Source organism: Triticum dicoccoides, chromosome 3B, assembly GCF_002162155.2.
Source record: "Triticum dicoccoides isolate Atlit2015 ecotype Zavitan chromosome 3B, WEW_v2.0, whole genome shotgun sequence".
In the NCBI taxonomy this organism is placed as follows: domain Eukaryota; kingdom Viridiplantae; phylum Streptophyta; class Magnoliopsida; order Poales; family Poaceae; genus Triticum; species Triticum dicoccoides.
The window spans coordinates 599,583,097-599,605,471 of NC_041385.1; the positions used below are offsets into that span (position 1 = coordinate 599,583,097).

A 22,375-nucleotide genomic window follows, 5' to 3' on the forward strand; every position below is an offset into this window, starting at 1 on the left:
GCGCGACGGGCGATGCTACAATGGAGCTTCACCGGTGAGCCCCAAGCTTCGGCGCGACGGGCGATGCTACAATGGAGCTTCACCGACGGCTGCAATGGAGATCGACAGGTGGCCTGAGCCGCGATGCAATGGGGTAAGCGCTGCAGTGTAGCACCGCCAGCGCCGTCGACAACAAGAATCTGGTGAGCCGGAGCTGTGATGTGGTGGGCGGTGCTGCAATGGAGCTTCACCGGCGGCTGCAATGGAGCTCCACCGGCGGCCCTGAGCCGCGATGCAGCGGGGTAGAAGCTGCAGTGTAGCATCACCGGCGTCGTCGACGGCAACGATGGAGCTTCACCGGGGCTGCAATGTAGCTTCATCTCTGGCGGGGGAAAGGGGGCGCGGCTCCTGCCGCGAGCATGCGGTGCTGCATCCGTGTGGCGACGCGGTTGGTGGTCGCGTTGACCTGATCCAACGGTTGTTATGAGATGAATCCAGCGACGCACCACCCGACTGATTTCCCCAGGAAATCAGCTGGATGATTTGTAGCAGCCCCTTTTTTTTAGGGTAGTGAGAATTAGGAGTTATTTTATTATTATTTTAGAATCGTGAGAATTAGGAGATGAGGCAGAAAACCGAGCAAACGGCCCAGTGGTCCCGGCCCGCAGCACAACAGGCCAGTGACCGACTCCTCTGCCCCAGCGCCTGCTCTGTCCTCTCTCCAGCACCAGCCGCCCCGCGCCGGACCCGGACGCTCCGCCGTAGCCGGCACGCCGCACCCTTTCCCGCCCTCTAACTCAAGCCGCCTTGCCTGCAAGTGGCTGCGCGCCTGTGCCCTGCTGCTGCCGCGCCGGAGCTGCCCACCGCGCCCAGCCGCCAGCGGCCAGCCACATCAGTATCCCCGGCGGCCGGCGGTGTGCAGGCGTGCACCCTGGGTCCTGGGGCCTGAAGACGTGCAACATAACAAGCTAGCAACTGGGAGCTGAGAAGCAGCCTGCAGCCACCTTTTTGCAGAGTCGATTTGTGGTTTGTCCAGAGCCGAAGGTAAGATTGAGGTGGACCGGGTTGCTAATTGTTTGCTAATTGCTATTCAGAGAACAATGATGATCCTAGCTAGCTAGCACAAATAATCAAGAGCAAGTTGCTAATTGATATCCAGACATGACCTGATGAACACATACACATGTACATAGTTTTGTTGTCAATTTTTTGTAAGGTGGATCACCCTGTTTTCAAATTCTAGATCCGCCGTTGGTCATAAGCACTTAGTTTTTGGCCCAGGGTTTGCTGCAACCCTGGCTCCGATGAACCTGACTCGTCTGTGCTCTTGAAGATCTGTGCTTGCGGTGTATTGGGATGGGCGCTTCGTCGCCACGACTTATCCATGTCAATGAGTATGCTCATACCATATCCTCCGAGGAGTTCCTCGCGGCACATCTGAACAATGTGCTGGAGAGCAGCGATCCAACAAGGGCATATTAGTATATTTTTGTATAGTTTATTTGTTCTGTATTTGTAAAAACGTCTTGAATATATAACATCAAACCAAACAATCGACTTTGAATATTCCATCAAAGGCTGACTCACTTTGGATATATATGATCAAAGATCCACCAACTTTGTTACAGATCATCAAATTCCTCCAACCTTACTTCAATTTCTTTTCCTTTTTCTTTCAGTCAGATCTTTCCCCCCGTCAGGTTTAGCTGGACTTTATGGTGGATGAAGCAGCAGTACACCAGGTGTCCCCGCTGTTGGCGCCAATGTCCAAAGAGGAAGCTCGGCGCTGCTTCTTTGATTTCATGACCAAGTAATTAGTGACCTCAATCTTTTCAATACCATACACTTGGTTGATTCACCATTTGCAGTGGACATAGTGAATTGGCGGAGTTGTAGTTGGAAAAAAAAGCCCATTGTGAATTAACATGGTTTGACGACACAGTTGGTAGGAGTAGCGAACCAGATATTGACAGAAAGTTTTCAACATTTAGCACTGACATCGGGTAACTCGGTTAAAATGTCACAGTACATGTATATAGATTTTCACCAAATGTTGCAGTACATGTGTATCAAAATAATTATTAGCTAATCTTCGAAAATGATGCTATTTCATAACTGAAAACTTATCAATCTATAACTGTGTTGTAACTTCATTTACAATTGCTAGTAGAACAATCCACTTATTTTTGGAACAACAATGCGCTAACAAGCATCAGCCATCTCAAGAAGTCGTGTCTAGTATTTCCCTTTGAATTGTGTGTGAACTTTATTTTATGACTTTATGCAATTAGTTTCAGTTTGTCACTTGACTTGAATTTGGAAGGAACATATTACTCCCTTCTTTTGTGTGTTTTGGAGAACATTTTTTGGTGATATATGCCTAGCTGATTTTGTAGGATATAACTAGCATGTGTTCCCTTGCTCTGCATATACACTTCTGTTGTAATTTTATTTTTATATTTTTCCTGTGGTTGTGAATTTTTTGTACTAATCATATATTTGCGTGTTGTTATCGTCGACAGGGTTACGCAATATGAGGAGCTAGTTGATGCCGGAAAAATGTTTCTTGTAAAGTTCCGTCAGGAATTAGGTTGGTTCATTCTTCTCCTTGAATATCCCAGTGTTGGTTCCTTTGCTCTGTATTGTATTGTCTGACCAAATTTTTATGGAAGTCCCTTTCCTAGAATCCCTATTTGTACAGTTAATAGGTGTAGTGATTCCCCCATTTGCGGACATGTCAGACCTATTGATAGTTAGGAACTTAGAAGATATGTAAGCAGCCAGGGTCCTAAAGTGTGCTCCAGACATGGCGCCAAACTGCTAAAGTAGAAACCTTCATCATTTGCTCTCACAGATGTCAGCATTTTTTACTAGCATTTCTTGTACTGTAATACTGAACAAAGTGATAAATTGATTTCGTATTTCAACAGTTCTATTTGGTAATTTCTTGAAGCTGTAATTTTTTTCATGAAGTAAATTTCTGCTCTAAGCTTTGGTGAATGAAGCGTCATTTGCCAGTTTATGAATGCATAAAAATCTTGCTTGGATTTCTGAACATTATTGTGTTGACAGATACTGCACAGTCCCCTATTATTTTTTGCACTTATGTTCAAATTCCATGACTCACTTATGTCAGAGCATTTTCGAAGACCAATGATTCCCATGGAATCAGGTGCTGTCAGTCAGTTAGTCAAATCTAACTACACTGATCGACTGAAGTCCTATCTTGAAGCAGGCTGCCACCTTCAGCACCAAAGTATCCGGAATATTAACCAGTGTAAGTTAAAAGTCACATTTCCTGTGCCTGAGTGTATCGTGTATCTATAATTCTGTAGTAGAGCGCTGCTGTTTTATTATTAATCTAACAGATATGTTTTTCCATTTGGATTTCTTCCTGGTGGTCTTTATATCTAAGTGATTAGATGAAGTTACACTGCTGTGTGTATGTAACTGACAGTACAGAAAATACTTACTTACTTACTTACGAAGCCTTTGATCCCAAACAAGTTGGGGTAGGCTAGATATGAAACCCTTTCACGAGGACTTCCCAGGAGGTCACCCATCCTAGTACTACTCTCGCCCAAATGGGTTTCATACCCAAAAGACTGGCTAGTTTTTACGTTGGCTCGCCAAGCCTATCACAACCCTTAGATATGAAACTCTTTCACAAGGACTTCCCAGGAGGTCACCCATCCTAGTACTACTCTCGCTCAAATCGGTTTCATACCTATGGGACTGGCTAGTTTTTACGTTGGCTCGCCAAGCCTATCACAACCCTCCTCCTTTACCCGGGCTTGGGACCGGCTATGCCTAGAAGACATAGGCGGAGTTAACTGACAGTACAGAAAATGCCATGCGGAATACTATATAATGCTTCAGCTTTTGTAGTGTGCTCGCGGGAACAAATGGGTAGGCCCTCTTGTGAAACCCACGATGCTGAAGTATTGTGCATGGTGGTTACTGTGGCAGCAGGGCACAACTGCAATATCTATATTCAGGTTTTGACATGTTAGTTTAATTGTAAGGTTATTGATAAAAGATCCGATTATATTGGAGTGCTAATTATAGAGTTTGAGCTCAGTGACAGGCCAATGACAGTGGATAGATTCTGATTGTTAGGGGAAATACCGGTTCTTTTGGAAATCAGCCAGAACTCATGGTACCAAAAGATATTATAAATTCTAGTAACTCTTTGTAACACTAGGATGTTAATATAGGAGTATAGGACCCTAGTATATTATGCATGATTCTTATCTTTGGACATTTCTATTTGGCTGAAACTAGTATCTCTCATTTGTAACAAACATATTTACATTTAGTCAGACCTTTATAACTATTTCTGTCTGATAATAGAATAATTTTTTGCAGTACAGTCTTGCGAGGAAAAACTTGAGGACCATATAAATAAAGGTAGCTACATCTCTCCGTTTGAGTGTGCCGGTGTCACATCATTACTGCATAACTTATTCTATGGTCTCAGAAAAGGTGTTGTTACGTAGTTGCAGTAAAACAGCTGTGACGGTCGAATTTACTCAGAGGCATGCACACTCATTTTTGTTCGAACTTTTGCGTTTCCTCGTTCCTTCTCCCTTTTCCTCTTTCTGAAAGACACACAGTACTTACCAGTAGAAGCATTTTCTTCCGCTGTCACGTCCTCATTTTACAGTGTGCACAACAATGAACCTTCATGTTCTCTTTTCGTGGATATTGAACTTAAATTCATCATTCATCTGCTCATGCCTTACTAACTGGCCCGTGCTGTCTAATATTTTTGTGTTTTCCAATTTATTTTGCCCAGCTAAAGTTTTGATTGAAGAACTTGAATGCCTGGCCGAGGATGTTTATAGCACTACGCTAACAGCCAGCCTTAGTATCTTAGAAGCTTCAGATTGCTTTGATGGTGATGATAACCTGCCAGCAGATTCTTGTGAGGTGTGAATTCTATTTGCAGTCTCTTCGTTCCATGCTTTATTACTTCAGCCTCGAGATTTTCAGTTGGTTAAAATGCTATGGCCTGTAGGAACATTGACTAAGCCTCACCCCAAAAATGTTGGCACCATATTTTACCAGGATGAAGGGCAGTCCGTGGATCCGCTGGACAGCGCAGTATCTTACTCGAGCGTTATGATTCTGGTTCACAATATGTTAAAATTGGATTATTCGATGCAGGTTCGCAGAGAAGCATCCACATGCCACTACTTTCTGTTTACTTTTGGTTGCTATTTTGTGACAGAAGTTTGCTGTCCTGCAGGAGAAGATAGTCAAGGCACTGAGCCTTAAAACACCATCGTCGGAGCTAGATGGCTATTGTCTGATGTGGGATTTGCGGCCATATGTTGATGACAATGTGATGCAGCTTGCCTGGAAATTCATTTCTTAGAAGCGGAAGCGGACCACGCTTGATGATAAACTGAGCAGCGTCAACATTAGTGCCTGATACACAATCATTTTCCTGCAAGCATTGTGATCAGGGGCTAGAGAGGGCCCTGCCGAAAACTTAAAAGGGATAAGTATGCCTATTTACCCTTAGCAGTTTAAAATATTCTAGAGATATTTCTTGATACTCAAGTTGGTTATTTCCTAATGTTTGTCAGTTTGGCTTAGCTTCTAAGTTTGTAAGTTGGCCATATAATGCCTAGCAATGCCAGTGAATAGACAAGAAGAAAAATAGTCCCAATTATCGCTCCAAGTTTCTCCCTTGCTCTTAGTTGTACGCAGCCTCCTCTTGGCTGGGTGTCGCACCTCTACCACTCTGTCACGAAGAGCCAAAAAGAACATAGAACACATGAGAAACATGCCAATCTCACACATACAAATATGTGTAATTAAAAAAATTGTGATATAAAATATAAACATAAGCAGAGAATGCGTAGGGAAAAACATTAGGAAAGAGAAAGCCCACATACAAATATGTGTAATTAAAAAAATTGTGATATAAAATATAAACATAAGCAGAGAATGCGTAGGGAAAAACATTAGGAAAGAGAAAGCCCACATACAAATATGTGTAATTAAAAAAATTGTGATATAAAATATAAACATAAGTAGAGAATGCGTAGGGAAAAACATTAGGAAAGAGAAAGCCCACAAGATTTCTAGTCATAATGTGTAACTAAAAAACTAACAGCGTGGTCGGCAGGATTCGAACCTGCGCGGGCAAAGCCCACATGATTTCTAGTCATGCCCGATAACCACTCCGGCACGACAACTTTGATGAATATTCTATGTTATTTAACTAATAATAGTATAATAATAAAGCGTGCCTAATTGTGATGAGGAGAGGGAAAATCCACCGCTGTAACTTTTACCATCCAAGGCCATGTTCGGTTTGGATGTCGTTTCACTTAGCAATTGCACCTGTAAACAATACACCTGTAGATAAAATACCTGTATATTTCTCCTTAAAAGAACCTGTTTATTTAAATACACAGATTCCAAGCGCGGCCCAAGGGCATGGCGGCAACAAAAGCTGCCTCGTCCTGACCTCCACCGCCGCCAGCGCCGCCTTGTCTTCGACCATCACTGCGGATGGATGTACGAGTACACCGACCACAAACCCTTTTATCCTCACACTCTCAGCTCTCTCTCCCGGTCTTATTAATGTTTGAATGTACTCCCTCCGTCCCATAATATAGGAAGTTTCAGGACGGAGGGAGTATTTACCTAACTGCAAAAACGTCTTATAGAGAATGTAGTACACCCTCTGTCCCATAATGTAAGACATTTTTTGACACTATACTAGTGTTAAAAAACATCTTACATTATGGGACGGAGGAAGTAGTAAATAGGCGTAGACATATTGAATTTGAGTGAACCAACTGAGTAGCTATCTCCATATGTTTTCAAAATAGCAAATTCAGGACAAAACAAGCTTCAAAATTTTTATGCCAACTATCTCCAAAATTTATCATCCAATATTGTGTTCCCAGTCGAGACACCAAATCAATATCAAAGACCGTAATCTCTTGTAGTCGAAACTAGCACCAAGAAGCAGCTGGCGTCCAAGGATTGGCGCAAGAGACAGTTCAAACGAAATATTAGTGGACCATACAATTACATCACACAGGAAGTTGGCAAGGACATTACCACTCACACCATTGGCTTTATGTAGCACGACTGTAAATTCCCGTATTCTATTTCATTGTTCAGACCACCTCGGTATCAGCAATCTCATTCATGTTAGACATGTTCTCAGAACAGTCGTTGCAGGTCACGGAAACACCGAAATAAATTCCGGAGTGGGAGCCAGTCCAACATACATACCATGACTGATGACCTCCTACATGATCAATGTCACAATGGTTGGAAAATAAGTTCAAGTTCCTTGCGGTTCACACTGGTCATCCGCTGAATCCAAATGAATGTGCAGTGGCCCTATGTCTGGGACCTCTTCAATACCTTCAGCAGGCTGAGAGGGCGAGAAAGCTATTACAATTTCGTCAATCTCCAGAAAGTGAGAAAAACATGGGCAAGAAAAAAATACCTGGAGGAATTCTAGAAGGCACCACACAAGGTAATTTATGATCATGACGAGGCAAAACAGTTTCCCTGCCCAAGCTCCACATGTGAGGTATCTACACCATTACGGAAACAGAACGTCAGCGACTTCCTTTTGTGTTTGATGCCATTGCAAAAATGTGGTGGTATTGCCCACACTTTGACCAGTACAACTAAACTAATCATTATATGGAACATAGAAAATATAGAATTAGCACTTTTGGCAGGCAATACATGCAAGGACAGCTGACGATCCAAAGGAAAAATATGGTATCTTCAGGTACAAATACTCTGAAATGGCAGAAGATGAATTTAGCCTTGTACTCACCGGGGAAGGCGATCTAGCAAATTGGTATTTGATGAGTGCACTGCACGATCGTAGACAATCTCTGTTCTTTTGGCCACATCATCCCAACTATAGAGTTTTTTCATCTACAATGCACATTAGATTTGAATAAGCACAAAGGAACTTGCATATCCATTTTCTACTAAAAGAAAAGCTGGTGCAGAATGTCCTTTTCTGAGAGGGGTACAATGCTCAGTAAGGTCAGCCAGGTGCATAGAGTTGAAACTCACCCGACGATGCATAATTTGGGGATCTATACCAGGAAGTATGTCGATAGCTTGCCTGATAGCTCGTACCATATCTTCTGGATCTGGTTCTGCAAGCACTATCATGCCATCTGGTAGAACCTGAAAAAGAGTCATTTGTAGGGAACTGCAGATTGTCCAACTAGCTGAAATTTATGGTTCTTTACAAAAGAAAACTTTGAAATCATAAAGAGCATACCTCTGGAACCCCTCCGACTCTAGTGCTTACTGTCAACAGCCCACAGCTTGCTGCTTCCAGAATGGCTATGCAGAATGCTTCTGTAAGCGAACTACAATACCAAAGGTTAAGCCTCACATCTCAGTATTACTATGGTTAATCGCGTTCTGCACAACTATCATAAACAATGTTAACTTATCCACCTTCTAGTTTCCAAATAATATTAGGATTATGTAAGTGAAAAAAAAACTCTTTTCTTTCTGTTTGCATTAGATCCATGAAATATATACTTATAATTCCACAAGAAATATTCCCACAACATCAGTATGTTTTATCAAATGATATTCTACATACATGTTTGAAGAACCAGAGGTTAACAGGAACAATTCAATAATCTGGTACAAATATGACCAAGTGCAGAAAAGATCCAACGAATCCAAAGCGGCGCAAAATATCTGTTCGAGGAGAGCGGTAAGCATTCAAACATTCCAATACAGTAATTTTAGCTACTCTGCCAATGGTAGTGATCATTTCCACAGACGCCATGAGCTTTTAGAATTCAATGGACAAGTTCAGTAAAAGCAACTTCCTTTGTCGCAACAAAAACTGAAAATTGGAACCTGACAGGACTATTTCAACACAGAAGAGTATATGGTAATCGATGGTAAAGTAGAAATCCAGTAAGAACAGGAAAAGGCACATATATAACCAACAATCTAGATATTTTGAACACAAAAGAATGAAAACTCAGAAAGGTACCTGTTGAGAAATATATGACCAGATATCAGAACAGATCGTACTTGAGCATGAGGGACAGCCCCTAACATCTCAACTCTATCCTGAAGGGAGAACTTCTCCCTCATCTCTTCAAGTCGCACACGTTTTGGACCATCGCCTCCAACAATAAAGCGAACCTGACAAATCCATAAATTTATTAAGTAAGGGAACATAATCCATTATAACACCAAAACAAAATAGAGTAAGAAAGTAAAGGTGCAAGATGATAACGTATGACTAAAACATTCTATGAATCTGAACTGTCAAGCAATTTATTATATGTATCAGACAAGAAAGGATGACAGTAATCAAAACGGTAAGTCTATATGCCGAGTTACGAACTTGTTCAGATTTAGTAAATACATGTAGTTCACCTTTTCTTATTTCATGCGTGGCTCATGCAAAGAGTGCTGCAGTTACTAGCTATAACCCACCTTTGGAAATAGACGGCATACTTCTGGAATGACTTCAACAAGAAGGTCAGCACCTTTTCGATATACTAATCTACTTATCACAACAATAATGATTTCATCACAGCTTAGGCGGTCCGGGGAGGGAGTAAACATTGCAGTATCCACTGCATTAGGAACCATGAAAACCTTCTCTGGAGATATCCCTGACCTCAAGACAGTGTTCTCTTTGCTTGTGTGAGATACACATATGGCCTGATCAATATCTGCAAGAGTAAACTGCAGCACCTTATTCATGTGAATGCTTCCAACATCGGCAAAACCATAAAGCGAGTGGTCTGTGAAGACAACTTTGTACCCATCGTCCTAGCATGCATCAATGCTTCATGGCACATTGTTGAAAAGGCCTGATGTCCATGCACAACAGATATCTTCTCACGAATAAGAATGGTCCTTATAATTGGAAATGTCATGAATAATGTAGGTAGTGTATTCTGCATCAGGAATGGCCTCCATGGCACATAATAAACCTTCAAACCGCCAGTAACATATCGTACTCCAGAACGTTTTCCATATGCATGTGTCATGACAACAACCTATAGAATAACAAATGAAATTCGCTCAAAACTTTACTCAGAAATAGTAGCATAAGTTGCTCTGTACAAACTTATGCTTATTGTGTTCATTAGAAGGTAAGGTCTCCAAAGCAGTACATCCACAAACAGAAGCTCAGTATATGTGCATGCTTCACAAATCCAGTAAAAATGATGCATTCATGGGTACACCGCAGAGTGCTGAGAGTGGACGGATCAAATGCATACCCAGTACCGTATCTTACATTGTCGAACCATAAATGAGCAGAGCAGGATAATAAATACAGTTCATTAGGTAAAGACCTTATGGCCAAGCTTAAGGAGGCACTGCGATAGATAATAGATGTGGCTCTCCACACCGCCAAAGTTTGGAAAGAAAAAGTCAGACACCATCAAAATCCTGTGCTTTCTGCTCTGCCCATCCATTGTGTGTGAAACACTGAAATCTGAAATAACAAAAGACGATTCATTAATGGAAAAGAGAGTCTAAACAACGCAGGCTAGTGACCTTTAAATCAAACTCATATTGTCCATATTGACACACCATGCTTAATCGCTAGCTAAATCACTAGCGTATGGCAACAAATTTTGAACATGAAAAGGTATTAAATTATAATGATTTTGAAGTGGCTTGTCAAATAAAAATAATGATTTTGAAGTGGCTTGTCAAATAAGGGCAATTATCAAATGTTCATTGCCAGCCAAAATAAATTAGAGGGTTTGCCTGAAAGATCTAGGGGGTAGGAAGAGAAGGAGGAGGTTGTGCTCGCCTGTGATGTGACGATTAGCTAAAAGAAGAGGAGGAACCGTTGCCCGCGTTCGTGGATCTGGAGCAACGAGCTCATGAGTGTGGGGCACGATGAAGGCATGAAGACGGAGAAGCAAACCGAGGTGGAAGAGGAGGGAGGCTAACCTTGGTCGAAGTGGGAGGAGGAAGGCGACCGCCGGGCCGTCGCCGGAGCGGCCGGGAGCTTCGAGGGGTTGTTGATCCGGCCCAGAGTAAAGCGGGGATCCCGGGCCACCTGAGAGAAGTGCGTTTGGGCGGTGTGACCATTCCGCCAGATCGAAGCCGTTTCGAACGCATCGGACGGTGGGCGTTTTTCGACCGCTGTTAAAAAGGGTTTAAGCAAACAAAACCCTGCTGCCACGAACCGAAAGCCCACCCCGGCCGAGAGGGAGGGACGGCGCCGATTCCATGCTGCCGCACCTCCTCCTCCGCCGGTTTCCTCGTGCCCACCTCCGCCTCTACCAGGGACACGGCCACCGCCGCCGTCTCAGCTCGGCATCAGACGCGGCAGGAAGCCCGCACTATGGCGGTGACAGGCGGCGGCAACACGAGGAGGAGGGCAAGGCGGTGAAGGTGTTGGTGTGATGGGACTTCGAGAACTACCACGTCCCCCAGAACATCAGCGTCTGCCGCGTCGCCTAGCGTGTCTCCGCCGCAGTCCGCACCGCCGGGGTCCGCGGCCCACTCGCCATCACCGCGCGGCGCATATCTAGTTGCCACTGGTGTCTTCATCTCCCACATCCCAAGCAATTGTGTCCTTCCATCCCATCTTTTCGTCCCATTCACATCTGCGTGCTTGCGATTTCATCCGCGTGTTATTTGGAAATTTCGTGGTGCGTTTCGCTTGTTGTGCTGTTGGTGCCTGGTGATTCGCAGTGCATTGCTATGTTTTGCGTCATTAGTATGATTGAGTTAATGGTCGTGAATTGCACATCATAGTTCTGTTTATTCGTACTATTTCACACAATTGAATACCACAAAAGGCGACATGTTCAACAGTTAGGTGTGACGAAGATGCGTATGTTGAGATGGATGTGTGGCCACATGAGGAAGGATTGAGTCCGGAATGATGATATACGAGATAGAGTTGGGGTAGCACCAATTGAAGAGAAGCTTGTCCAACATCGTCTCCAGAAGCTCCAGTGCATAGCGGACGTCTAAAGCATGCGGAGAATGTCAAGAGAGGGCAGGGTAGACCGAATTTGACATGGAAGGAGTCTATTAAGAGAGACCTAAAGGATTGGAGTATCACCAAAGAGCTAGCTACCGACACGGGTACGTGGAAGCTTGCTATCTATGTGCCAGAGCCATGAGTTGGTTACGAGATCTTATGGGTTTCACCTCTAGCCTACCCCAACTTGTTTGGGACTAAAGGCTTTGTTGTCGTCGTCGTTGTTGTTGTTGTTGTTGTTGTTGTTCGAATACCACAAATGAGTTATTGGAAATATGAGCAAATTACCAAATGATTTTATTAACGGAAATACTAGATAAAGCATGACTAGTATAGCAGTGATAAAACAAGCCATGTGATTTGACAAAGAGAAGGCATCTTCATATATGAACCTGAAAGGATCGATATGGTTGACTAGAGGGGGAATGAATAGGCAACTAACAATTTTTAGACTTTTCTTTAACAATTTAAACCTTGCAACGAAATAGGTTGTCTAGATGTGCAACTACGTGGACAACCTATATGATGCAAAGACAACTAGCACACAAGCAAGCAATAGATACAACACAAGTAAGCTTGCAAAAGTAAAGGCACGAGATAACCAAGAGTGGAGCCGGTGGAGACGAGGATGTGTTACCGAAGTCCTTCCTTTTAAAGGGAAGTACGTCTCCGTTAGAGCGGTGTGGAGGCACAATACTCCCCGAGAAGCCACTAGGGCCACCGTAATCTCCTCACGCCCTCACACAATGCGAGATGCCGTGATTCCACTATTGGTGCCCTTGAAGGCGGCGACCGAACCTTTACAAACAAGATTGGGGCTATCTCCACAACACTTGGAGGCTCCCAACAACACCACGAAGCTTCACCACAATGGAGTATGGCTTCGAGGTGACCTCAACCGTCTAGGGTGCTCAACACCCAAGAGTAACAAGATCCGCTAGGGATAAGTGGGAGGAATCAAATTTCTCTTGGTGGAAGTGTAGATCGGGGCCTTCTCAACCAATCCCGAGCAAATCAACAAGTTTGATTGGCTAGGGAGAGAGATTGGGCGAAAATGGAGCTTGGAGCAACAATGGAGCTTTGGGGGAAAGAGGTAAGTCAACTTTGGGAAAGAAGACACCTTTATATAGTGGGGGAAACAATCCAACCGTTACCCACCAACTAGCCACGCACAGAGCGGTACTACCGCTTGGACAGGGCGATACTACCGCTGATAAGCGGTACTACCGCTCCCTCCCAGCGGTACTGCCGCGCTGACGAGGGGAGCAGGGTCCTGGCCTTAGAGCGGTACTACCATGGAAGAATAGGTGGTACTACCGCTTGGAGCGGTACTACCGCCCCTACTGCCGCTACTAGTACCGTAAAACCCGACACGAAAAACAAGAGTCGAGAATCGAGGCGGTAGTAGCCCGGAACCACTGCGGTACTACGGCCGAAGCTCACAAGCGGTACTACCGCTCGACGAGCGGTACTACCGCTTGACGAGCTTCGGCGGTACTACCGCTGAAGACCGCGGTACTACCACTGGGACAGGACAGGCAGGCACAGATTAAGGAAAGATAGCTCCAATGAAGCGGAAAGAAGCATCAGGTGTGATAGGGATGTGCACGTGTTGATTCCACCCTAGCCTTACCAAAACGAATCCCCTCTTGATAGTACGTTGACTCCTACGAAACTAGACCACCAGCATAGAAACGAAGGAGCTACACCGTCTTGAATAAAACACCGAGGGGAAGTAATCGTCTCGTGCCAAAGGATGAATCTCTGAAAGAACTCAACGCACATGATTAGTCCGCAAAAGCATTGTCATCAATCACCAAAACATCTTGGGTATAAATATGCCCTTACAATCTCCCCCTTTTTGGTGGATTGATGATAATACGGGATTTGCACAAACATGAAAGATATAGGATCGGCGCAAAGCCTCACCGTCCTAAAATGTAGAAGGGCTCCCCCTGGATGTGTGCTGTCTAGATAAGTGCTTTGGACTGCACGGCACAGATACCAGGATCAACGCTCCCCCTACATTTTAGAGACCAACTACCTAAGCAAGATATATGAGAGCAACATAGATAACAGGATAAGCATGCAACTCATAAGCTAGATAGACATAGATAAAGATATTTGAAAGATAAGGTAGCATATGTCTCACACCATATGACTAGAACTTAGGTCTCACTGACACAAACTAGACACAAACCAAACCAGGCAAACGCGAGAAAACACAAACGACGGAAAACACAACACAAATCCCTAAACTCTCTCCCCCTTTGGCATCGAGACACCAAAAAGGAGAGGGAGTGTTGCTACAGCTCCAGGTGATAGCAAGAGAATCAGATCTCAGCGGGATCGTCTGCGCCACCATCGTCGGTCGGGAAGTGCTCGGCATCAGAATCGGTTCACGGGCAGTGGTGCTGAATCCACTCCTCCTCAGTAAGCTGGTCCTCAGATCCACTGTTAACGATGGCACCCAACTAGCGCATGAGCTCCTTGTGACGACGACCTGGGCCTCCTTCTCACCCACATGAGTCATTTACTGACCGTGAGCCTCCATGCAGAACAACTTCTTCATCTTGAGCTTGAGCTTCTTTGCCCAAGAGGGCTCTACCGCAGAAGGCACATAGTCATCATCATCCTCAGCCTCAGCCTCAGCCTCCTCCTCGGTCTCCATGGCAGTGGCAGATGAAGGAACTCCAGATTTAGGGACCTGAGAGCCCCAGTTGTCCTTCTTCCTCAGACGCTTGACATCGTGAGAAACCAACTCCCCGGTCTCTAGCATCACCTTGGGATAGACATGACCCCAGGCCTGCTCAATAAGCAGCATGATGAACGGACCATAAATCGGGCACTTGCGCTCGGAGATAGCAGATAGCAGCTCAGACCACATAACATGGGATATATCCAGGGACTCTCCGGTGTTTTGTTCCTTCTCACGCTGGCAGAAGAGAAGCATGTCCACGAGATAAGAATGGACCATATCCAAACTCCCGATGCGAGGGAAAAAAGTCTCACGGAAGACACGGTGAAGAATGTCCAGAAAGGCAGGAAGCTCATATGTTTCCTTCTTCGTCTCAGGGTTGACCCTCAAGGTGTAGTACGACCATAGAGCTTGCTTGTGAGTGGTTGAGGTGTTGCGGTGTGGGCGAAAGCCGACAGGAGACGCAAGCCCTTGATCTTCCACCCCAATCAATTCCATGAACGCCTTCCACTTGACTGAAAGCAACTTGCCATTGGTCATCCAAGTCAGTGTCCTGTCCTCATCAGTCCCGAGATGAACCATGGCATAGAATTGGGCCACAATATCAGCATCATAAACTTTGTTGAATTGCATGACACCAAGAATGTTCAGTTGAGTGCACATCTGAAGAGCTTCACCAAAGTAATCAGGATCCTTCTCCATATGGTCGGTGTCGATGGAGTGCATGTTAACATAGAGGTTCTTCTTGGCCTTGAGAACATCAAAGAAGATGGCAAACTGAAACCTGTTCCAGAACGGACAGTTGACCAAAGTGGGATCTTGGTCTGCCTCATAGGGGTTGCGGCGACGTCTTGCCCAGAACTCCTTGGCTGGCATTTCTAGCACAGTTTTTCCTGGCTTCGGCTTGACACGAGGCTTCTTCTGGTGTTCGGGTGGAGGAGCAGCACTTGAGGAACCTCCTGCAGACTCAGTTGTGCGGTATCGCTTGGACGTGGCACGACCGGGGTTGACACGCCGAGCCTGATGCTCAAGAAGCTCATCACCTGGAACCACACACAAGAACACGCAAACAACCAGAAAGAACGAGCATAAGCCACCAAAAAACACTAAAAAGGATCACTGGTTAGTAAAAGTACGATGGAACCTGGTAGAGGGCGGTAGTACCGCGACCACTGAGTGGTAGTACCACTCCAAGAGGTAGTACCGCTCCAGAGGGAGCGGTAGTACCGCTCGAGACGGGAAACAGCAGTTTCCTACTTCCGTGGTCAGATCCGGCACTACCATCCTACCAAATTCAAAGATACTCCTACCAAACACCAATCCAAACTGCATAGAATCCTTCTCCATCCTACTCAAGCCTAGATTTGGCCAAAAATCTAGAGATGCAACTACTATTGCCCCTAAGATGCTAGATTGGAAATCTAGACAAAAAGAGAGAGAGAACGGGGGCAATACCGGCATCCATGGCAAGAGGACAAGGTGGGGATCGTTTCCACCGAAGGAAATGGAGAGGAGCGCCCCGGAGAGGGAGATCCGCCGGAGCCCTCCCGCGGCGCCGGTTGCTGGAGAGACGAAGAGCATGGGGGCGAGCGAATGGGTATGGGGAGAAGAAACTCCCCCTGCCCCCGAAATAACCCCTGCCCCCGCCTCGCAGCGGTAGTACCGCGCTAGTGGGCGGTAGTACCGCTAAGAGCGGTAGTACCGCGCACCACCAGCGGTAGTACCACTCAGCAACCACGGGCCCCTAAACACACGGCTTAAACTCTAAAAAAACGGGAAAAACACAGCCAAGAAAGAAGAAGGACCAACCAGACCACAAACACACTAAAACGGAGCAAAACACACCTCTTCAAGAGAGGGCGGTGGCCGAGGCCACCTATGTTTGAGTCAAGAGGTATGGCGTCGCGAAGATTTTAACCTTGGACCCGTGACCAAAACTCATCCTTGAAGCACTAGTACCATACAAATATGGTTAAAGTGAAAGACTAGATCAATTTATGCATAATGGGGGGAGGGAGAGTTCATTGAGAGAACAACACTCCCCCTATGTCCATGCCTACATCTAAACTAGACAACAAGTAGAGTGTGGTGGGGGGGTGCACGGGTTCAAGTCACATTGCTCAAATCAATGATATTTAGCTCATGCCTTAACTCGCGAAATCTTGCTTCATCCAAGGGCTTCGTGAAAATATCTGCAAGGTTATCATGAGTGTTGACATACTTGAGCTCGATCTCCCCTCGCCTAATGTGATCCCGGATGAAGTGATACCGGATCTCAATATGCTTCGTCTTGAAGTGTTGCACCGGGTTGAGAGAAATCTTGATGGCACTTTCATTGTCACACCAAAGAGGCACTTTGTCACAAATGACACCGTACTCCTTTAAAGTTTGCCTCATCCATAAGAGTTGTGCACAAAAACTACCGGCCGCCACATATTCTGCTTCGGTGGACGAGAGAGATACACAACTTTGCTTCTTAGAAGACCAACTTACCAAAGAGCAACCAAGAAATTGGCACCCTCCAGAAGTGGACTTCCTATCCGCCTTGTCTCCCGCCCAATCAGAATCCATGAATCCTTCAAGCTTGAAGTTAGCTCCTCTTGGGTACCACAGGCCAAAGTTTGGGGTATGAGCCAAATATCGAAAGATTCGCTTGACTGCCACATAGTGGCTTTCCTTTGGTGCGGCTTGGAACCGTGCACACATTCCCACACTCAACAAGATATCCAGTCTAGATGCACAAAGGTAAAGCAAGGAACCAATCATAGAGCGATATACCTTTTGATCCACCGCTTTACCATTGGGATCAATGTCAAGTTGGCACTTGGTGGGCATCGGAGTAGAGGCCGGCTTGACATCACTTAGCTTGAATCTCTTAAGCATGTCTTGAGTGTATTTGGCTTGGTTGATGAAGGTACCTTCTCTTCTTTGTTTGATATCAAAACCAAGGAAGAACTTCAACTCTCCCATCGAGGACATCTTGAACTTAGAGGTCATGAGAGCGGCAAATTCTTCATTGAAAGCTTTGTTAGGAGAACCAAAGATAATGTCATCAACATATAGTTGGCACACAGACAACTCCCCTTTGACCTTCTTAGTAAAAAGAGTGGGATCGATTAGCCCAACTTCAAATCCACGATCTTGTAACAACTCGGTAAGGTGGTCATACCACGCACGTGGGGCTTGTTTAAGGCCATAGAGTGCCTTATCGAGTTGATACACATGATCCGGGAAGTAAGGATCCTCGAACCCGGGGGGTTGCTTGACATAAACCAACTCATTAATGGGACCATTAAGAAAAGCACTTTTCACATCCATTTGATGCAACTTAAAGTTGTGATGGGAAGCATAAGCAATCAACAAACGAATGGATTCAAGGCGAGCAACGGGAGCAAAGGTTTCACCGTAGTCGATACCCTCGACTTGGGAGTAGCCTTGTGCTACCAATCTTGCCTTGTTGCGAATGATGTTCCCATGAGCATCTTGCTTGTTCTTGAAGATCCACTTGGTTCCAATGATGTTATGGTTCCCCTAAGGCCTTGGCACCAACCTCCACACCTTGTTGTACTCGAAGTTGTTGAGTTCTTATGCATGGCATTGAGCCAATCCGAGTCTTCGAGCGCCTCATAAACCTTATGGGGTTCAACACAAGAGACAAACGCGTGATGTTCACAATAGTTTGCTAATTGTCTACGAGTGCTTACCCCCTTTCTTAGGCTTCCAACCACATTCTCCATGAGATGACCTTTGGTGGTGAGTTTGGAAGCAATCTTCGCGGCACGACGCTCTAATTCCTCCTCGGATGTGGAAGGAGGAGGATTCACTTGATCATCTTGAGCGTCGTCATGAGCTTGTTCTTGATCTTGAGCTTGCTCATGATCTTGAACTTGCTCGAGGGGGAGAACTTGACCTTGGGAATCATTTGGAGGTTCACCACCATCTTGAGATTGATCTTGCCCTTGGTCTTGTTCCCGAGGTTGAGGGCCTACACTTTGTTCTTCGGAAGCGTGTCGGTCTTGAGTAGGTGAAGGCTCCACTGGAGTGGAGCATTGTCCTTCTCCTTCGGCCACAAGGGGTTCCTCAATGGGTAGAATATGACCAATACCCATTCTTCTTATGGCTTGGGGAGGAATTTCATCACCTACATCACAAGTACCACTTTGCTCCACTTGGGAGCCGTTATTTTCATCAAACTCCACGTTACACGTCTCCTCAATGAGTCCGTTGGACTTGTTGAGAACACGGTAAGCATGAGAGTTTGTAGCATAACCAACAAATATGCCCTCATAAGCTCTAGCCTCAAATTTAGACAAACGAACACCTTTCTTGAGAATGAAACACTTACACCCGAACACCCGGAAGTACTTGAGATTGGGCTTGTTCCTGGTGAGTATCTCATACGGAGTCTTGTTCAAGCCTTTGCGGAGATAGAGCCGATTGGATGCATGACATGCAGTGTTGATGGCTTCGGCCCAAAAGTTGTATGGAGACTTGAACTCCGCCATCATGGTTCTTGCCGCATCCATCAACGTCCGGTTCTTCCTCTCCGCAACACCATTTTGTTGAGGGGGATATGGTGCAAAATATTGGTGCTTGATCCCCTCATCACTAAGAAACTCATCCAAGGTGTAGTTCTTGAACTCGGTGCCGTTGTCACTTCTTATTGTCAAGATCTTTGCATTATGTTGACGTTGAGCTTCATTTGCAAAGTCGATGACGGTTTGTTGAGTCTCACTCTTCCTCTTGAAGAAGTATACCCAAGTGTATCTTGAATAATCATCCACAATCACCAAGCAATACTTTCTACCCCCAAGACTATCAAAGGATGGAGGCCCAAAGAGGTCCATGTGCAGGAGCTCCAAGGGTCTCTTTGAGTAGATGATAGTCGTGGGAGGGTGAGCCGTCTCATGAAGCTTTCCTTCGATACAAGCACTGCAAGCACGATCTTTGGCAAAACTAACATTCGTTAGTCCACGGACATGGTCCCCCTTGAGAAGACTTTGCAAAGATCTCATATTGACGTGGGCTAAACGGCGATGCCAAAGCCATCCCACATCAACTTTAGCCATTAGGCATGTCGCGGTCTTAGTGGGTTGCTCCGAAAAGTTAATCACATAGAGACCGTTCTCGACATGCCCAACAAAGGCTACTTTAAGAGTCTTGCTCCACAAGAGGGCCACGGTATCAATATCAAAGAAGGTGGCAAAGCCCATGAGTGCGAGTTGACGAACGGAAAGTAAATTGAACGCAAGGGACTCAACAAGCATGACTTTCTCGATCGTTAGATCATGAGAAATGACAACCTTGCCAAGACCCAATACCTTAGAATGTGAGGCATCACCCCATTCGACATTGGTGGGCATAGATGGGATCTTGTGCACTTCCACCACCAAGTCCTTACTCCCGGTCATATGATTTGTTGCTCCACTATCGAGCAACCATGATCCCCCACCGGAAGCAAACACCTACAAGAGATCAATGCTTGGTTTTAGGTACCCATTGAGTAATGGGTCCTTTGATGTTAGTAACAAGGGTCTTAGGAACCCAAATAGACCATTCAATGTACTCATAAGAAGAACCAACAAATTTAGCATAAACATGCCCATCACTAGCACGGCACAACACATAAGAGGGGTTAAAGTCGCCGGTTTTGTTGGGAGAGATGGCTTTGCACTCTTTGGCATCACCACTCTTCGCATTGTTCTTCTTCTCCTTAGGAGCACCCTCTCCCTCCTTCACAAAGGTTTGCTTGAGCGGGGGAGGTCGATTGGTCTTATTATTCTTCTCCTTGTTCTTCTTCTTGTTCTTGGACTTGGGTGAGAACCCAACTCCCTCCTTGCCCACAACTTCCTTTTGATTGCTCAAAAGGTAATTTAGGTTCTTCTCGCCTTGTATGCATGACACAAGACCTTTCTCGAGTTGTTCCTTCAACTTGACATTCTCCTCCACAAGATGCACATGCTCACAACATGGGTTAGTAGCATTTGCATTATCAATCAAGACCATGTGAGGAAATGTGGCCTTTTCCTTGGTTAGCTTAACTTGGAGTTGAGCATGAGACTCCTTGAGGTTTGCATGAGCACCTTTAAAGACCTTATGGGCCTTGTCAAGTACATCAAACTCCTCCTTGAGTCTAACATGATCAACCCCAAGTTTAGCCTTCTCGGAAGTTAGAACACGAGACACAACAAGAGCATGATCAAGATCTTTCTTTAGTTTGGCATGGTCATCGTTGTGTGACTCCTCAAGAGCCAAACGATGCCCACGCTCTTCCTCAAGAGCATTAGAGAGATCCGATATCTCATCGGCATAGTCACGACTATGACCTTCCATCTTAGAGATGGTTTCTTCGTGAGCCTCGATCATGTCATTGGCTTCACCAAGTTGTTCCAAGAGAGCAACGAAGTGCTTCTTGGATTTTCCCTTGAGCTTACTCATGAATGACTCAAATTCATTTACCTCCTCATTAGACCCCTTAACATTATCAAGTCCATCCGTTGAAGGAGGATTAGGAATAATGGTGGTTTTGATGTTGGGGGTTACCTTGTTGGTGGCTTTAGCCATGAGGCACTTGGCGGTGATGTTCTCGTTGGGTGAATCGAAGAGAGACACCCGGGGAGTTGTGGCAATGGCAATGGATGCCATAGCCGTTGCTTCACTATCTTCATCATCATCGTCATCCTCACGGTATTCTTCTTGAACTACCAACCCACGTGTAGGAGTCTTCTTGGTGAAGTTGTTCTTGTTTGGGAAGGACTTGGCTTTGTCTTTTCGGATGAACTTGCCACCATTGTCTTCCCGCTTCTCGTAAGGACAATCCGCAATGAAGTGGCTCACATTGCCACAGTTGAAACAAGTTCTAACTCGTTGCTTGCCCTTGAGGCCACTTGAGTTGTTCTTGTTGAAGTTGGGTCTTGTATTCTTCTTACTCCAAAATTGTCTTGAGGCAAGAGCCATGTGCTCATGATAATCATACTTCGTGTCTTCGGGGTTGCTTTCCTCATCTTCTTCTTCTTCTTATTCCACACTAACCTTGGCCTTCAAGGCAAGATTGGGCTTCTTTGCCCTTTGAGAACGGAGCACTGCATTGTCGGCGGTCTTGTCCAAGATGCTCATTGCAACGAACTCATCCAACACTTCACCTGAGGTCATGGAGTGAAAGTCCGGTCTTTGAAGAATGACGGAGGACATGGCCTTGTTATAGGGCATCATGGCCTTGAGGAACTTAATTGTCATCTGTGTCCTTTCTCCCATGATCTCGAAGTGCGACCGCGAGTTTGGTCACTCTTCGAAAGAGCTCGCGAGGTTCTTCATCTTCTTTCATTGGAAACTCATCGGCTTCATCTCGCACAACTTCATAGTTGGAGTGTTGAATGCTAGCACTTCCTCGATAGAGAGACACAACACATTTCCATGCATCTTTAGCCATGGCATGAGGACGAAGATGAGGGAGATCTTCGGGAAGGATTGCATCTTGGATGATGAAGAAAGCACTTTCATTGAATTGATTATCCATGGCTTCTCGAGGGGTGAAGTTGCTTGGGTCATGTGGATAGAAACCTTCTTCTATAATTCTCCAAAGATTAGTATTCACATGCTTTAAATGACGCTTGAAACGATAAACCCAAGCATCAAAATCCTCATTTTTCACAATCTTAGGAGGTGGACCGGCATGATTTAAATGAGTAGTGGGA

General features: G+C 45.2%; 1 protein-coding gene, 1 non-coding gene and 1 pseudogene across 5 annotated transcripts in view; 1 reads left to right on the forward strand and 2 right to left on the reverse strand.

Annotated features, from left to right (window-relative positions):
- The window catches only part of LOC119277347, an 8,129-nt gene extending 2,547 nt beyond the window's left edge, over positions 1 to 5,582 (forward strand). For 2 of the 4 annotated variants that reach the window (XM_037558621.1, XM_037558622.1), the window contains exons 2-8: positions 1,659 to 1,789; positions 2,502 to 2,569; positions 3,116 to 3,256; positions 4,348 to 4,389; positions 4,778 to 4,911; positions 5,050 to 5,148; positions 5,231 to 5,582. In XM_037558621.1, coding sequence (XP_037414518.1) covers positions 1,695 to 1,789; positions 2,502 to 2,569; positions 3,116 to 3,256; positions 4,348 to 4,389; positions 4,778 to 4,911; positions 5,050 to 5,148; positions 5,231 to 5,359 — 708 coding nt within the window. In that variant the 5' untranslated portion in view covers positions 1,659 to 1,694 and the 3' untranslated portion in view covers positions 5,360 to 5,582. Of the gene's footprint in view, positions 1 to 884; positions 1,024 to 1,658; positions 1,790 to 2,501; positions 2,570 to 3,115; positions 3,257 to 4,347; positions 4,390 to 4,777; positions 4,912 to 5,049; positions 5,149 to 5,230 lie in introns of those variants that run through there. The other 2 variants (XM_037558623.1, XM_037558624.1) reach the window with 2 other exon arrangements.
- Positions 5,583 to 6,106: 524 nt separating this feature from the next.
- Positions 6,107 to 6,188, reverse strand: TRNAS-AGA. The gene has a single exon. It is a non-coding gene; the product is annotated as a tRNA-Ser (tRNA).
- A 601-nt stretch (positions 6,189 to 6,789) lies between these two features.
- Positions 6,790 to 11,035, reverse strand: LOC119277348 (annotated as a pseudogene).
- Between the last annotated feature and the right edge of the window lie 11,340 nt (positions 11,036 to 22,375).